The 16909-nt window shown below is 54.3% G+C and overlaps 3 protein-coding genes across 3 annotated transcripts in view; 1 reads left to right on the forward strand and 2 right to left on the reverse strand.

The window, feature by feature from the left end:
- The window catches only part of ADA (adenosine deaminase), a 107860-nt gene extending 102935 nt beyond the window's left edge, over positions 1 to 4925 (reverse strand). Inside the window, exon 1 of the mRNA XM_080685754.1 lies at positions 4645 to 4925. The gene's annotated coding sequence lies outside the window, so the exon portion shown is untranslated. The remainder of the gene's footprint in view (positions 1 to 4644) is intronic.
- Positions 4480 to 9659, forward strand: KCNK15 (potassium two pore domain channel subfamily K member 15). The gene is made up of 2 exons (XM_080685763.1): positions 4480 to 4873; positions 8928 to 9659. The coding sequence occupies exons 1-2, from the start codon at positions 4591 to 4593 to the stop codon at positions 9635 to 9637; spliced, it is 993 nt and encodes a 330-aa protein (XP_080541889.1). The 5' UTR covers positions 4480 to 4590; the 3' UTR covers positions 9638 to 9659.
- Positions 9660 to 10587: 928 nt separating this feature from the next.
- The window catches only part of RIMS4 (regulating synaptic membrane exocytosis 4), a 51977-nt gene continuing 45655 nt past the window's right edge, over positions 10588 to 16909 (reverse strand). Inside the window, exon 6 of the mRNA XM_080685765.1 lies at positions 10588 to 15417. Coding sequence (XP_080541891.1) covers positions 15199 to 15417 — 219 coding nt within the window. The 3' untranslated portion in view covers positions 10588 to 15198. The remainder of the gene's footprint in view (positions 15418 to 16909) is intronic.

The following is a 16909-nucleotide window of genomic DNA, read 5'->3' on the forward strand; positions in this document are numbered from 1 at the left end:
GCCCACTTCCTCTCCCTGGCATGGGGATGGCCATGCCTGCCTGGCCCACACCGCTCTCAGAAGGACTCACAGGGGATGTAAAGGGCTTTCAGGTGCCCAGGGCCCCGATGGGGACTGGGATCACCTATCTCCTTGTCCTCCAAGCAGACAACCTTGAGCTGTGGAAGACAATCCCAGGCCTCGTGGAGAGATGACGGGTGTGCCTCCGGCATGAACAACGGAGGAAAATCACTAGACCTCTCAGGTTCCCAAAGGAGGGAGAGGGGAGGAGGCAGGGGAGGGGAGCTGCAGGGGCGCCTTCGGGTGTTGCTGTTTTTGGTGCCTGCGCAGCTGATGGTTTTCCAAGCTGAGTAACACACACACACAAACTCCAGCCTCCTCTGGCTTAAAATAGAGCCGCCACGCAGAAAATGCCAAGCACAGGGCAGAGTCACCTGCTTGGCGGGCCCAGACAGCTCCCCCGTGGCCCCAATAATACCCATCCCCAGCAGCACATCTGACAAAGCATCTCTCAGCTGCGTGTCACGAGGTCCTCACAATTGTGGGGGGACAACCAGCCAGCACTCCTCAGTCCCATCTTAGAGATGAGAACAGTGAGGCCCAGAGAGGCGACAGGAAGGTGATAAAGCCAGCGGCATCTTGCCTGACGGGGCCGTGTATTGGAAGGATCGTGACTGTGGTGACCAGCCAGCCCTGAGTTCAAGTCCTGGCGCAGCCACCGCCTGGCTCTGAGGACTTGGCAAGCAGGGCCTCTTCTCTGCGCCTCAGCTTCCTGCTCTGGGAAGTGAGGGCTCCATCATCATGTCTGTGAGTGTGCCGTGCAAGGACAAGTGCCAACCAGTTTTAGCTAGGCCCCTGCTATGGAAATGAATTATTATTATTATTATTATTATTTTAAAGAGAGAGAGTGGAAGGGAGGGTGAGAGACACACAGAGAGAAACACTGATGTGAGAGATACATTAATTGGTTACCTCCTGCATGCAGCCCGGACCAGGGATCATGCCTGCAACAGAGGTACATGCCCTTGACTGGAATCTAACTTGGGATCCTTCAGTCTACGTGCTGATGCTCTATCCACTGGGCAAAACCAGCCAGGGCTGGAAATGAATTCTTGACATCGGTAGTCAGACAGTTGTAAATGGGGGTGGGGTGGAGGGTGGGGAAAAGTGGCTCTTGCTACCAGCCACATGGAATGTGACAAACTATATTTTATATTATCTTCAACATGGTCCTATGAGGCAGGCATCATTATCAACCCATTTCTCAGATGGGAAAACCAAGGCACAGAAAATCAGAAGTGTTCTATCCACAGACACCTACCTAGAAAGTGAAAGAGCTGGAATTTGAACCCAGGTCCCATTGCCTCCAGCGGTGTTCATGACCGGGACCTCAATAACTGTCCTCGGTGTAAGCCTGATCCTAAGAACAAGCCTTCCCCACCCCCACACTGTCCCAACCAGCTCGGCTCAGGCCCTTCTTGGGCTGTAGGTCCCTGGCGCCCCACCCACCCCGGTCTGGGACTGTAGCCTGGGTTTCTGCTCCTCTGAAATCTGGAAGGGAATCAGAAAATCAAACTTGCTGATGCCATTGCTAAAAATAAGGCTGAGGTAGCAGTGCCAGCACCCTGCTTCTAGGCCACTGGGCTGCAGTCCAGCTTCCAGGGGGTGATGGGGTGCAAGGCTCCCCCTGCAGGCACTGGGCCCTGATTCTGCCGGAGTACAGAGTAGGGGCAGGCTCTGGGTGCCATGTCCCTATGGGCCCAGGCCATTGCTCAGTTGTGATATCGGTAATAGTGGCTAACACTTCTAGACAGGCCTTCAGGGCCGGACACAGCTCTCAGAGCACCACATCTACTGGCTCATTTCATCCTCACAACCACTGTAGTTGTTCCCTGTTGCTGCCGTGACAAATTATCACAAACTTAGCAGCTTAAACAACATTAATGTATTATCTTCCAGTTCTGTGGGAGGGAGGTCTACACAGGTGGGATTGGGCTAAAATTGAATAGGACTGCAGTCCATTCTGGAGGCTCTAGGGAGGGGTCCATTTTCTTGCCTTTTCCAGATTCTAGAAGTTGCCTATTCTCCTTGGCTTGTGGCCCCTCCCTCGATCTTCAAAGCCAGCATCGTCAGGCAGAGTCCTTCTCATCTTGCATCTCTCTGGTTCTCCCATTTCTGCTTCCATCTTCCAGTTATAAGGACCCTTGCGATTGATTACATTGGGTCCACACAGATAATCTAGGGTCATCTCCCAGCTCAAGATCAGCTGTTTAGCAACCTTAATTCCATCTGCAACTTTAATTCCCTTTGCGATGTAACCTAATATATTCACAGGTACCAAGGATAGGACATGCGCATCTCTGGGAGGACAATATTCTGCTGACTATAGCACCTAATGAGATAGGAACTTTTTAAACCCCATTTTACTGGTGGAAAAACTGAGGCATTAATTTCAAACATCTGGTAAACAACAGAAGTGGGATATGAACCCAGGCAGTCGAGATGTATGTCCACGCTCTTAGCCTCTACATGCTGTGACTGCTCCTTTTCTCACAGATCACTGGTGTGTTTTCTGTGCAGATCCAGGTGCTGGGGACACAGAGGTGACCAAGATACCTGTCTTCAGAGGGAACACAAGTATGGGATGCAAGAATCACAATGCAGTGTGAGGGTTACAAGATGGCAGGAGGCAGAGGCTGCTGGGGAGGAGTTAGGAAGGGAGATGTTCAAGTAAACTGAGAGCAGGAGGATGAATAGGGCGTGAGCCGGCTGCACCTACAGCACAACCAGACTGTGATAATTAAGGGCATTAATCCTTGTAAAGTGCTTCCATCTGTGTCTGGCCCCTGGCAGGCATTCAATAAATGCTGGCTGGTGAGTGGATGGGGAGAGGACAATTCCAAGCAGAGCAAGACTGTGCCAGGAGCTGGAAATTTAGTGCAGAGGGGCTTCGGAGAGAGAGGCTGGAGCAGGGATGGGGAGCAGGTGACACATGCCAAGGCTGCAGCCGAGACCAGGGGCTGCAGGAGCTCCGGACAGCTGCAGGAGAGACCAGGGGATGCAGGAGCTCCGGACAGCTGCAGGAGAGACCAGGGGATGCAGGAGCTCCGGACAGCTGCAGGAGAGACCGGGGGATGCAGGAGCTCCGGACAGCTGCAGGAGAGACCGGGGGATGCAGGAGCTCCGGACAGCTGCAGGAGAGACCAGGGGATGCAGGAGCCCCGGACAGCTGCAGGAGAGACCGGGGGATGCAGGAGCTCCGGACAGCTGCAGGAGAGACTGCCTGGTGCTCTGCCCAGAATCTCCACGAAGACCCACCCATGCTCTGAAATGAGTGTCATCTTGGTGCTGGGGGGCCGGAGTGGATTTCTTAGAGAGTGAGTGAAGTCCATGGAAAGCTTCCCAAGCACCCAGCTGTTCAGGTCAAAGACCCAGGGGTCATCTTTGAGTCCCCCTTTGCCCTCCACACCCAAGCTATCAGCAGGTCCTGTTGCTCCGTGCATTAGGGTAACACTGGCTGTGGTAACAGACTGACCCCATAACACCGGACCTTAATACAACAGAAGTTCAAAATAGGTGTTGGCGATGGGAGATGGCTTTGCAATATGTCATTCAGGCACCCAGGCTCCTTCCACCCTGTGGCTCTGTCCTCTTCTGAAGACTGCATTCAGCCTGCGGGTGGGGAAAGAGAAGTGAAGCATGGCATGTGAAAGGCTTTTACGGGCCAGGCCTGCAAGTGGCCCAGGTCACTTCTGCCCACATTCCATTGGCTACAGCTTCTAAGTGCAAGTGAGGCTGGGAAATGTGGCTAGCTCCACCTCCCTAACATATCTCAGGTCCATCAGCTTCTCCCCATCTCTAGTGCTGCACCCCTACCCTAGTCCAAGCCACCCTCAGCACACATTTGGACTACAGGCCTCCCCTCTTAGCCACCTTCCCTTCTCCACATGACAGCCAGGAAAGCTCTTTTTAAAAATGTCAATCAGATCATTGGTGTATTTGTTTTCCTGTTTATAGCTTTTCCGATTATACTGAAGAATAAATCCATATAAGGGCCTGTGTGAAGTTGCCTTTCTGTTTTCCTTCGGCTCCCCCCTCCTCCAACCCTTCCCCCCCCCCCTCCGCCCCCGCCAGCGCCCTAATTGTCCTGGCTCCAGCTTCACGTCCTAAAGGTCTTGCACTTACTGCCTGGATGCTCTCTCCCCAGTCACCCTCCAGGAAGGCCTCCCCCTACTCCTTTCGCAGACCCAGGCTTTGGGCGCTTTGCTCCAGATGTCACTGTTTGCAGACACATTAGCCCCAGGGCGCCAGCGGGTAAATAAAGGCAGATGTGTGGCAGGGGCTGGGCGGCCGCAGTTGGGGCGGCCCTCCCTGCCATCTCGCCCCCCCGCCCCCCCGCCACACACACACGCCCCGAGGCCCCGCCTCTGGGTGCTCCAATCCAGCCACGCGCAGCCTGAGCTCCTGCAGCGCGGGTCCCAGGCGCTGGCTGGGGCGGAGCGGGCACGGGGCGGCCGTCGAGGCGCATGGCCCCGGTCCGGACAAGGCTGGCGCAGCGCGGAGCGGGACGGCGCGGTTCGGGGCGCTGCCATGAAGCAGCAGAGCGTGCGCACCGCCGCGCTGGTCCTGTGCATCCTGTCCTACCTGCTGGTGGGCGCCGCCGTCTTCGATGCGCTCGAGTCCGAGGCGGAGAGCGGCCGCCAGCGGCTGCTGGCCCAGAAGCGGAGCGAGCTCCGGAGGAAGTACGGCTTCTCGGCCGAGGACTACCGCGAGCTGGAGCGCCTGGCGCTGCAGGCCGAGCCGCACCGCGCCGGCCGCCAGTGGAAGTTCGCGGGCTCCTTCTATTTCGCCATCACTGTCATCACCACCATCGGTGAGCGCTCCGGAGCCCCCTGGGCGCTCGCTCCATCCCGAGCCGCCCGCGGTCCCCTGGGTTTGAATCCCGCCTCTGTCCCTGCCTAGCTGGGTGACTTTGGACGAGTCATTTTGGCGGCTCACCGAGCCGCACTTGCCTCCCTGTGCCGAGAGGGCTGTCATTCCACGCAGGCTGGGCTGGGAGGAGTCAGTAGGTCAAATTTGCCAAGAGGCTGGCACGCAGGAATGCCCAGAAAATGCTCCAGGGGCTGGGAGGCAGATCAAGTGGGACCTGGGAGCCCAAGTGGCTGAAGTTGCTTCCTTGGCTGCACCACACTAGCTGTGTGACCTGAGACAAGTTGTGTGACCTCTCTGAGCCTCACTTTTCTCCTCTTTAAAGTAGGGGTGCTAATCAGCACTCTCTCAGGCTGTGGTGAGATCATTATCTTCCAGGAAATAATATGTGCAGAAAGTTTCAGCAGGGGGCCTGACACATAGAAAGCACTAAAAATAGAAATGGATTTCTGTATTATAGTTGTTATTCCGTTACTTCATAAGACCGGGGACCTAGTCTGTTTTAGTCACGGCAGCATGGCCAGTGTCTGGCACATAGTAGACACTCAATAAATACATGTTAAAGGAATGACTGATTAACACAGCTTTGGACCTCACCCTCGGGGATCCAGAGCACTTTCTCCGCAGCATCTGGACTGCCAGCCGTTGCCATGGCCACCGCCTGGCTGGTACCTGTGGAGCCTAAGCTGGGGAAGCAGGAGAGAAGCAGGCTCTGCAGGGCTCCAAGCTGGGTGCCAGCCACTCCTGGGCTCCAGCTGTGGGTGTGCAGGTGCCCCCCTGGAAGCCCAGGCCTTGGAGGAAATGTCCCTGTAACATTCTTGCAAGTGAATGTGAGCTTGTGGGTTTAGCAGCGGCGTTAAAACCTGAGTTCTGCAATGACATGTTCTCATCTCTATTGCTGTCCTGCTTCTCTGGTAACTGATTGTACCTCTCTGAGCCCTGGTTTCCTCAACTTCAAAATGCAATTGTTCCTGCCTCACTGGGTGGTTGCCAGGTTTAAATGAGGTCAAGCATGTAAAATACTTGGCACAGTGCCTGAGGCTAAATGGGCACTGTTAATTAGTAATAATGACAATTCATTATTTGCCAACTGTGGGCCCAGCTCCCATTCAGCCCTTATGACCCCTCCTGTCAACATGGGTACCCCTGCTTCTCTATCTTGGCTCAGCCTAAGACACCGCCCCCCTCCCCCCTGCCGCTGTGCCCGGTGGTGTGGGACCCCATCCATCTCTTCTGCTTTCCCGCACATTCTTTGGAGGCCTCCCAGCTGTGTTTGGCCTCCTCTCCTGGTTGTTCTCCTCCCTACCTGCCCCTCTATCCCTCCTGCCCCCCATGCATCTGGGAGCCTGGGGGAGGGACTAAAAGGGGAAACAGGAGTTTTGTCTTTTTGGCCATTTGGGGGCGCTGTGCGGTGCAGGCTGCGTAAGGCCGCCTTGCAGACAGCCCAGGACCCAGGAGCATGAGCGCTGCAAGGACAGGAGAGAGGCACCGAGAAGCAATGGAGGACAGAGGTTAAGAGCTCAGGCCTGGTGGCCTCTGGGCAGCTTCATCCCTCTAATCCTAATTTCCTTCTCTGTGAAATGGGCATAATGTCATCTCATACAGTCACCGAAAGGGTTAAATAGATAACCCATGTAAAGTACCCCGCATGTGTAGTTATCTTTATCCATTTCCCTCTCTGCCGAAAACCTGACATAGCCCCAAACAGCGGGGAACAGCCTTCCTGGCCTCCTTCCTAGAGAGGCTCCTCTGTCTCGGACCCCCTTCAGTTTGGTTTGATCGTTATTATTATTGATGATTAAATTTTCGTTGACCCCTTAGCCTGTGCCAGAATCTGTAAAAGGCACTGGTGACTAGGGACACAGAGTGACCGGCATGGTTTCTGGCCTCAAGGAGCTCACAGTCTGGTGGTGGGCAGAGCCCTCGCTGCCCCAATAACTGGGCCATGTATTGGAAAAGTGGAAGTGGAGCTGTAGGCCTTTAAACACATATATTGTGCTGATATTTTGAATAAGTTATATATGCACACGACACACACTTACATGGTCCAAAAAGGTATGAAAAGGAAGACTCCCTCTTACCCTGTCCCTCAGCCCATCAAGTCCTTTCCCGGGATTAAATAGTTACTGGTTTGTTGTGTGTCCTCCTAGATATAGTCTCTGCCTCCATATTCCTTTAAAACACACACATTACGTAGACATGACAATATACACACAGTTTTGTTTCTTGCTTTTTAAACTTATATACAGAGTGGGGCAAAAGAAAGTTTACAGTTGTTTGTATGGAAAATAATGCAATAATTAACGAATAGTAATACAAGAATAAACTGTGTTTCGGGTACGAACCACCATAAACCTACTTCCACCCCACCCTGTATTTTGGTGATATTTTTATATCAGTCCCTAAAGCACTGTGTCACATTTTTCATGGCCGCATAGGAGCTCTTCTCCGCCTTGGCACAACTGGCATTTTGGATTGAAGAGTTCTTTGTTGTGGGGCTGTCCTGTGCATGGCAGGATGCTTAGCAGTACCCCGCCTCTACCCACAAGATGCCAGTAGCACACAGCCACCACCTCCCAGTTGTGACAACCAAAAGGGTCTCCAGACATTGCCAAAAGTCCCCTCAGGAGCAAAATCACCCCTGGTTGGAACCTGCTGTGTAATATTCCATCCTTTGGACGGCACCGTGATTTATTTAACCAGGCCCCTGTCGATGGACACTTGGGTTGTCCAACATTTTCACTATGAGCAACAATGCTTCAGTGACACCAATGTACATCACTGGTGTCACTATGTGTTTTGGAGCAGGGCTTGCCAACCGGTGGTCCGCGGACCACTGCTGGTCCGTGAGGTCCGAAAGTTTGGTGACCGCTGTTTTGGAGGACTGGCTTCCTCACCGTGGATGCACAAGTCAAAGGGCCGTGGTGTTTTACATTCTGGCAGATGGAGCCAGTTTGCTAGAGGGGGCATATTCTGTTGGGGAAGGGCTCCCTGACTTTTCCTGGGTCCTGGGACCCTCTGAGAATATCATGAAAGCGCTCACTCCTCTCTCCTGGAAAAGATACATACCCGCTTATCTCCAGGTGCCCTACACCAGTTGAGGGGACTGAGTGGAGAATCGCCCCACCAGACGAAAGAGGTGTTTAGTGAGAGGGGGCTTGGAGCAGATCTGGGAAGGAAGAGTGGACTGGGGCAGGACAGGTAGGGCTACGGTGTGGTGGTGGTGGTGGGAGCCGGGACAGGAGAAAAGGCATGTGGTGGGACATGCTGGCTGGGGAAGCAACATGGGGGTCTGCAGAGGTGAGGGGGATTCAGATCACAACGGAGCTCAGACCCCATGTGAGAACTAGTTCTTTACCCTGTGAGTACTGGGAGCCACGGAAGATTTTGCCTTAAAAAAAAAAATTAAAACACAATTTACATACAGTAAAACTCACCATTTTTCAGTGCATACTTCTGTGGGTTTTGACAAATGAAGTCCGGCAAGCCGCGATCGAGACAGAACATTTCCATCCCCCTCCAAAGTCCTGTCACCCCCTCTGTAGTGAACCCCTCCTCCGTCTCAATGACTGGCAACCACAGATCTGCTCTCTGTCTCCATCGTTTTCTGCCAGCGTAACATTGAACTGGAATCATACACTTTGAACCTTTGGAGCTTGGCTTCCGCATAATACACGTGAGATTCGTCCTTTGTTGCTGCAGATATCCGCAGTCCGCTCCTTTCTATTGCTCCAAAGAATTCCATTGTATGGATGTACTTCGGGTTATTTATCCGTTTTCCAATCAAGAGACATTTGGGTTGTTTACAGTTTGAGGTGATAACGGATAACCGTGCAAGGTTTGGCAGCCAGAGAATGTCCCAGATAGGTAGAACTAGCATTTTCAAGTTGCTCAGCCCGCGCTGGGGGATGGGAGGCCGGCGGGCAGGCCGAGGGCTACATACAGTGTTGTTAGATGGCACTGGTACTCACCAGCCCTCCCCTCCACTCTCCCTCCAGGGTATGGCCACGCCGCACCAGGCACGGACTCGGGCAAGGTCTTCTGCATGTTCTACGCGCTTCTGGGCATCCCCCTGACGCTGGTCACCTTCCAGAGCCTGGGCGAGCGGCTGAATGCGCTGGTGCGGCGCCTCCTGCTGGCGGCCAAGCGCTGCCTGGGCCTGCGGCGGCCGCGCGTGTCCACGGAGAACATGGTAGTGGCCGGGCTGCTGGTGTGCGCGGCCACGCTGGCCCTCGGGGCCGCCGCTTTCGCGCACTTCGAGGGCTGGACCTTCTTCCATGCCTACTACTACTGCTTCATCACCCTCACCACCATCGGCTTCGGCGACTTCGTGGCGCTGCAGAGCGACGAGGCGCTACAGAGGAAGCCGCCCTACGTGGCCTTCAGCTTTCTCTACATCCTTTTAGGGCTCACGGTCATCGGCGCCTTCCTCAACCTCGTGGTCCTGCGCTTCCTGGCTGCCAGCACCGACGCGCCCGAGCGCGCTGCTCGCCAAGCCAGCCCTCTCCGCCTGGGGGCGCCTGAGAGCCGCGGTCCCGCCCTCACCCGCTGCCCGGCGCGCCCCGGGGACTCCTCCGTCTCCTACCACATCCACCAGCTGGAGATGTGGGCCCGCGACAATCTGGGCTTCTCGCCCCCCGTGAGCCCTGGGGCTATGGGTGGCCGCGGCGGGGCAGGCAGGCCCCCTGCCCGGCGGAAGTCCATCTGACAACCCTACCCCGTTGGGGTCGAGGGTTTGGGTTAACCTGTCAGTGCCCCACTCTCCCCAGAGCTTGGAGGGGGTGAGGGGCCTCGGCTGCAATGCCATCTTCTGCCACAAGCAGGTTCGCATTCCCTTTTGTGGCTAGCCCCTCTCTCATCTCCTAAAATATATTAAAGTCGTGTCATAAGCACAATTAAGATTCTAACGTCACCCAGGAGGTGCAAATCCCTACAGTCCAAATTGTTTTAGGAAGGCGTGGCCACACTACCTGGCCTCTGGAGTGGACACAGGTGGCTGTTCCGCTGCGGAAGAGGCAGGTTTTCGTGTTGCAGGGAAAATGCATGGCTTTGGAGACTGGAATCCCCCCACCTGTGAGGCCAGCTGTTCACACCATGAGAAGCCAGGAAGGATATGGACTGATAGGAATGGACCCGTCTGCCGCCCAGTGTGGACCAGCAGGCAAATCGCTGCCCTGTTTAAACGATGTTGCTCTCTTGCTCAGCATGTAGAGAGGAACTGGCCCAGGTGGGACTGAAGCGCATTCTCCCCACCCAAGCTGATGCTCTTTGTCCTGGGCCAGTCCCACTTCGGGATAAGGGGGCCTTGCTGATACCCACATGTCACTGAGGCCACCTGGACGCGACTGACTGCTGTGAGACCAACTCTTGTCTGGGAGTTGAGAGATCTGGGTCCTGCTCGTCACCCGCAATGTGACTTTGGAAAACCCCATCCCCTATCTGGTCCTCTGTTAAATCTCATCTGTGAAATGACGGGGTTCACCTAGAATCTTGCTCCCTCCTATGCATCCCTGGAAGGGTCCCTGGTTCAGGACCAAGGGGGGCATCACAAAAGGCCATGGTGGGACATGCTGACATCCTGCAGCGCTCAGCCCCTTAAAACAGCTGCCCTTGGCTTCCCAGACAGAACGGCCTCAACACAAAGCAGAGCAAGACAAGTTAGAAAAGCCAAAAACTTTAATTGTCAACATGAGCTACATGGTCATGAACACAATGCAACGTGACCCACTCCAACCCAGGGGCCGGAAACCCTCCCTCCCCAAAGGCCCGAGCGGCTCCCGCTCCTGGAGAGGGAATGAAGGGAAGGTGGGTGGATGGAGAGGCCTCAGCCTGAGGATCCCGGGTCCTGCCTTCCTGCCACCTCCTCAGGAGGCAGTTGAAGAGTGAAAAGGGCTCCAGAGCTGCTGTCTGAGGCCCTGGGTTCAAGTCTCCACTTTGCTCTCACAGAAGCCATGAGTAAAATGGACACAACCAGCCTCCCTACTGGGTTTGTGAGTCAGATGAGCTCATGGACATGAAAGCTTCTCATCACTGAGGTGCTGCCACACAGACACGGGGCCCTCCCTGAGGGATGTGGGGGTCCTCACAGGGAAACGGGGGATGGCCCGGTCCCTTGGGCCTGGCACAATGCTGCTGCTCAATAAATAAACACAGGTGGCCTTGCCTGATGCAACAGCTGTGCTCCAAGGGGAAGGGGCTAGGTGCTGTTCTGAACACGGCAGTGTGCCCGGGAGCTCCTGGTTTAAGGACCTGGATGATGAATCAGCTTGTAAAGTGCATAGCCACCCCCGAAACTGCTGTACTTACCAGTGCAGAAAGCTCTGAGCTGCTGGGAGGACTGAGTTCTAGTCTGTGTTCAGCCACTAACTCACAGTGGGACCCTAGCAGGTACATTCCCCTCCCAGGGCCTCAGCTTCCCCCTCTTTAAAATGGGGCTGATAAGGGACCCCCACCTTCTGCCCAGGGGATCCTGTAAGGGTAAAGCACTTTGAAAACAAAAACAACAGGAAGATCAGATATTACATCTGAAGGTTGTGTGAGGATCTCCTTGAGATGAGGTGCACCCGAGCAGCCTCACCCGAGCAGCCCCCGCCAGGAAGTGAGCTTCTTACCTCCCTCGAGTTGGTCCTAGAGAGTTATGGCCCCTCGGTGGGAGCCCCCTCCCAGTCACCAAGGCCTGGACCAAATCCTCAGTCAGCTGGGCCAGACCCCCGGGAGAGCTAGATCTCTATGGCAAACCCGCTTCCCCAAACCCAAGCCCAGAAAAATTACTGGCCCGTAGAGATGGAACCAAGCAGGAGTGGATGACCCAGGGCTTAAAGGCCACAACTACTTACCTTCGCAGATATGCCCTGGAGCAATGGTCTCCTGTCCCGTGAAGGAAGCACAACGGAACCCTGTTCTGATTTACTGAGGAGTCTTGGGCAAGTCACTTCCTGATTCTGGGCCTGTTTCCTCACCTCTCAGGTGTGCTACAATTTGCCCTTCACATCTTTTCAAGGCCACTGGGAGGCTCCATTGAGAGAGGGGAGGAGGAAGGGTGGTGAGAAATGGTGGCCCCCCTCATCCTGCCCTGGCTCCAGTGCAGCCTCAGGTAGGAGGGGGCCCACTGAACTTACAGGTGCAATTGCTGCACTGGCCTCTCTCTCCTGGTCTGTAAAATGGAAATGACTTTACCAATGGTCCCAAAGCCCCTTTCCCTTTAGTATGAAGAGCAGATTCTGGAGAAGACTAACTCCCACGCTACCCCTGCATGTGACCTTTGGACCAGAGATTGAAAAATAAACTCGGTTCCCCTAGAGACCCAGCTCCTCCCCACCCGACTCCCCCCAACTCCGCCCTCTCTGATCCTGTCCAAATGGGGGAGTTTGAGCTGCAAAGGCTCTGACAGCAGTGGGGACAGGATGAGCTTGAAGGTTCCCAAAGCTAATAATGAGCATAGTCACCCCCTCCCCAAACCCCTGTCTCCGGGTGAGGACATGGTGGTTCCCGCGCTAAATGGGGGGTCAGAGCCCCTTGGAAGGGGAATGTGCTCACAACGATGATACAAAGAAAAAGGGCTCCAGCCCGCACCCACCCCACCCCTCCAGGAGGTGAGCTGAGATTTCACAGAACAAACAAGAAAATCAGTGAGGGGGCCTTTGGGGACCACCCCCAGGATGTTGTTATTGCTTTGGAGCTCTCTCCCTCGTTATGAATGCTGTGCAGACACCAGAGGGTGGGCTCAGGCTGGGGAGCACCGAGCCTCCTCTCCCTCTGGCTGGGACAGCAGGCTCTGCCCCGTCTTTGAAAACTACCCCTGTACAACCAGAGCGGTGACAGCTGCAGAGAGAGAAGGTGCTCTCCTGGCTCAAAATATTCCAAATGGCGAGTAATAAACGAACACCAGAGAAATCACACTGGTTAAAACAAACAAACAGTGAGGGGCTGCTTCTGGGCCTCAGATGCCAGTCCATGCAGAGCCCAGCTGCCTCCTGACCAAGTATTGGGGTTCCACCCCACAAACCCCGGGAGCTCTGAAGGCCTCCTGGATGAAGGGGCCTTTTCATCACCCCTTCCCAATGTAGTGTGAGAGGCTCCATGGAGGCAACTGAACTCAACCAGACTTTAAAGCAGTGGTTCTCAACCTTTCTAATGCCGCAACCCTTTAATACAGTTCCTCATGTTGTGGTGACCCCCAACCATAAAATTATTTTCATTGCTACTTCATAACTGTAATTCTGCTACTGTTAATGAATCATAATGTAAATATTTTTTAGGCTCTACAGCAGCACGACCCACAGGTTGAGAACCACTAGCAGGGTCGCCTAAGCTCATGGGAAAACACAGATATTTACATTACGATTCATAACAGTAGCAAAATTACAGTTATGAAGTAGCAACGAAAACAATTTTATGGTTGGGGGTCACCACAACATGAGGAACTGTGTGAAAGGGTCGCGGCATTAGAAAGGTTGAGAACCACTGCTTTAAAGGATGCCCAGGGCTCAAACATGGGGGAGAGGAGGGAGGAGAGGTGGGGGTGGAGGTGGGGCTAAGGAATTCCAGGTGAAAGAATCACCTGGTCAGTAGCCTATAGTGGAACCAGGGAAAAAGTGGGACTGGACACAGCCAGGTGTCCTCGGAGGAAAACCACCCCTTCTAATAGCATCCAGGCCCCCTCCACCAAGGCCCACATCCTCAGGAATGCTTCATAAATAAAATCAGTACCAAGGATAATAAATCAGAACATCTGAGTATAGTGGGCAGCTCCAGCTACAATCCTACAGGGGGAGGGGAAGGCAGGGGGAGGAGGGCTGGCCTCCTGAGCCCAAGGCCCAGGCCAGCAAGGAGACCGTGGTCTCCTGGAATGTACTTGTGTCTCCTCTCCACCCCGCTCTGGGACTCTGTGAGAACTACGTGCGAGCTAAGGACAGGCCCCAGGGCTTAGAACACTAACTACCCAGCTAACCTGGACTACGCCCTACACAGCAGGGACTGGGTAATGAGGGGTGGTGGACTGCTGGGTGCCTCCCAGGGGAGGTGGCAGAAATGTGCTTCTATAAAGAGGGGCCAGCCCGAGTCCTCCCCAGCATGCAAAAGGGCTTCCGTGGGCCCTGGGGAGGGCTGGGCCAGAAAGGCAGCTACCCAGGCCGTGTTTGAGAAGGAATCTCATGGTTCTTTGACTCATACCTCCTCTCTTTCTCTCCTTGAGCCAAGGAAATTGAGGCCAGGGCAGTGGGTTCTGCCCTAAGTACACATGGTTTATTTAAAAAGACTAAAACAGGGGAGATCTGTGGCCTCTCCAGGCCCCTAGCCTGGAGGCAAAGGGATAGGCAAGATGACTTTTGACCTCATCCAACAAAAAGGGATTCTCCTATTTGTGAGACCCTCACCTTGGCACCACCAATCCCAACTCCAGCTTTCCCTAGATTCCCTCTCCAATCCAACACCCCCAAATGCAGAGACAGTGAGCCCTCTGGGCTTGGGGTTCTGAGAAATGAAGGTCCCACAGCTCCTCCACCAAAACCCAGATGACAAAGTTCCTTCCAGTCCCACAGTTTCCACAGCAACTTGTTTCAATCGCACAGAGCAAGGCACCCAGGGGGTCTGTGCCAGGCCCTGGACACCTCCTCCTTTCCTTTGGTCCCTGCTGGACCCCAATTCCACTGGAAGAGAGGCAGGCAGGAGGGGGCAGACAGATGGACTTGGACAGGCTGCGGCAAAGCTTCTTCCACGGGCAGGCGGAGGGCGGCCGGAGCTCCTCTTTAAGCGGGGGGCTCTGGGCCCCTCGGAGCTGGCTCCGGATCCTTGCAAAGCTGCCCCATCAGCTTTGGGGCAGGTGTAGCTGCCTGAACCCGGTGCCGCAGGAAAGACACTTGCTGGTAATTGGCACCATGGAGATGGCTGCTGGGTTCTGGACTTGGCTCCGGGGAGCGAGCTTCCGAGGACGCAAAGAGGGGAGCAGTCAGATAGGGTCCGGGGCAGGAGAGTGGTTTGCTCTGCCACCTCAGTCTTTCCCTTCTTCAGATTGCAGCCACATCCACCAGGTCAAGAACCGGCCAAGTCAAAAGTGCAGCCAATCCCACTGGGAAAGGAAAGGTCTCAGGGGATAGGAGGCAAAGAGGGGTGAGGAGGGTCCCAAGGGGGGTAGATCTCCCTATTCTGCTTCCCCACTGTGGGGGAGAACCCCATCCTCCTCTGTTCAAGATGCCCCTGGGCCTGGGGTCCCAGGTCGGGGCTGGGTGGTCTCTCCAGGCCATCTCAGGGAGCCCCTCCCCGTTCCTGGCACTAAGATTGCTCACTGCAGGGCCCCACGGTGCTCTCGAGGGACAACTGGGATGCCTGCCGGAGCAGGGGCCCTGTGGCTGGGTCCACCATGGAGGAGGTGGGGAAGAGCTTGTACCAGCCCACGGCCAGGGTGGTCAAGTCCAGCTCCTCCAGCAGCACGCGGGCCACACCCATGAACTGCTTCCGCTCCATCCGTCCATAGTTCCCCCACACGATCACCTGTGGGGCAAGACACACAAGGGTTCCAATCATCCAATCCACTCACAGGTCCATAAACAGACCCTGGGGTAACCCTTATGCCCAATTCACCTCTGAGTCCTGTGGATTCAACCACCTTACAATTGCTCAACCTTAAAATCACTCAAGTTCGACCCTATTATCCTGACTCCAGTACTTCAATCATTGTTCGCCTAGATGGCTTTCTGCCTCCAGTCTTGCCCTCTCTGTTCCATTCCATGCTCCACATGCCCCATCTTTGAGTCCAAGTTGAGAGCTGACCCTACATCCCGAGTTCCCTCCCTGCTTCCCCCACGGGCCCTCTGCTTCCAAAGCCCCAGAACCCTCCTTGTGAAACAAAGTTTTAAAAAGTGGCAGGCACATGCATAGTATCTGGATGATCTTCTGGTTGTTTTAAATTGTATTTGAAAGGTTTTTGCAGACTTTGTTGCTGTTAATTCTCACCTAAGGCTATTTTTTCCATGGATTTTTTTTTTTTTTTTTTTTTAAGAGAGAGAGAGGGAGAGAGAAAGAAACATCAATTGGTTGCCTCCTACATGTGCCATGTGCCCCAACCCAGGCTGGGGATCAAACCTGCAACCTAGGTATGTGCCCTTGACATGCCCTTGACCAGAAATTAAACCTGTGACCCTTCAGTGCTAGTGCTGATGGTCTAATACCGAGCTACACCAACCAAGGCTTGGCAAACATTTTGACAGGGATCATCCTTAGCCATGCACACATGGGCTTCACAGTTGAAGGGAGTGTCCCACGAAGGAAGACTTACCTTACTATGAGTGAGGAATGTTCTCTCTCCTATCCATTCCATTGAAAAACAAAACACAAAACTGCTGAGACCAGCTAAAATGAGTTCACAATTCACTGATGGACCTCAACCCACAGGTTGAAAAACTCTGTCCTAGACAGGACCTGGGCTTCTCAGTTTAGCAAAAGTCCCACTGTCTTGGCAATGGTAACACCTTGGCCCCATGCTCACTGGCTTTGCCTGCCCAGGTGAGGAGCAAGAAATTAGGTACAAGCCACACATGCCCAAAAGACAGGCACATGGCTCCTGCAGGCATCTCCCTGGGCCCTGCCGGGACCCACAATGGGCAGCTGTTTCTTGCTCCAGGTCTCAGTCACCACTAGGATTCTCCTTATGGCCAGAGGGCCAAACACATGTGGGGACACTCAAAAGGCTCCCGGTTTATTATCACTGTGCTTCAGGCCAAGCCCTGGCTTCCAGAGGTTGATGATGATGATGATATAATAATGATGATGATGATGGGAGCCATTTGTAGAGCACGGATGATAGGCCAAACTTGCAAATACTTTTCTTACACAAAGCACTCATTTTACTGTTACTGTCACTATTATTAGTAGGTACTACTAATGTCCCCATTTTACAGATGAAGAACCTGAGGCTCAAAGAAACTTGTTCAGCAAGTTGTGGAACTTTGATCAACCACAGCACTCTACCTCCTCCCCAGGGGCA

This window comes from Plecotus auritus (genome assembly GCF_963455305.1).
Source record: "Plecotus auritus genome assembly, chromosome: 8".
Taxonomy (NCBI): Eukaryota; Metazoa; Chordata; class Mammalia; order Chiroptera; family Vespertilionidae; genus Plecotus; species Plecotus auritus.

What these genes read in the sequence shown, in the direction of transcription:
- KCNK15 (XM_080685763.1), top strand. Translation starts at nt 4,591, where the DNA reads ATGAAGCAGCAGAGCGTGCGCACCGCCGCGCTGGTCCTGTGCATCCTG. An exon ending in CACTGTCATCACCACCATCG is followed by an intron (nt 4,874 to 8,927) that starts GTGAGCGCTCCG and finishes CTCTCCCTCCAG; the next exon opens with GGTATGGCCACGCCGCACCA.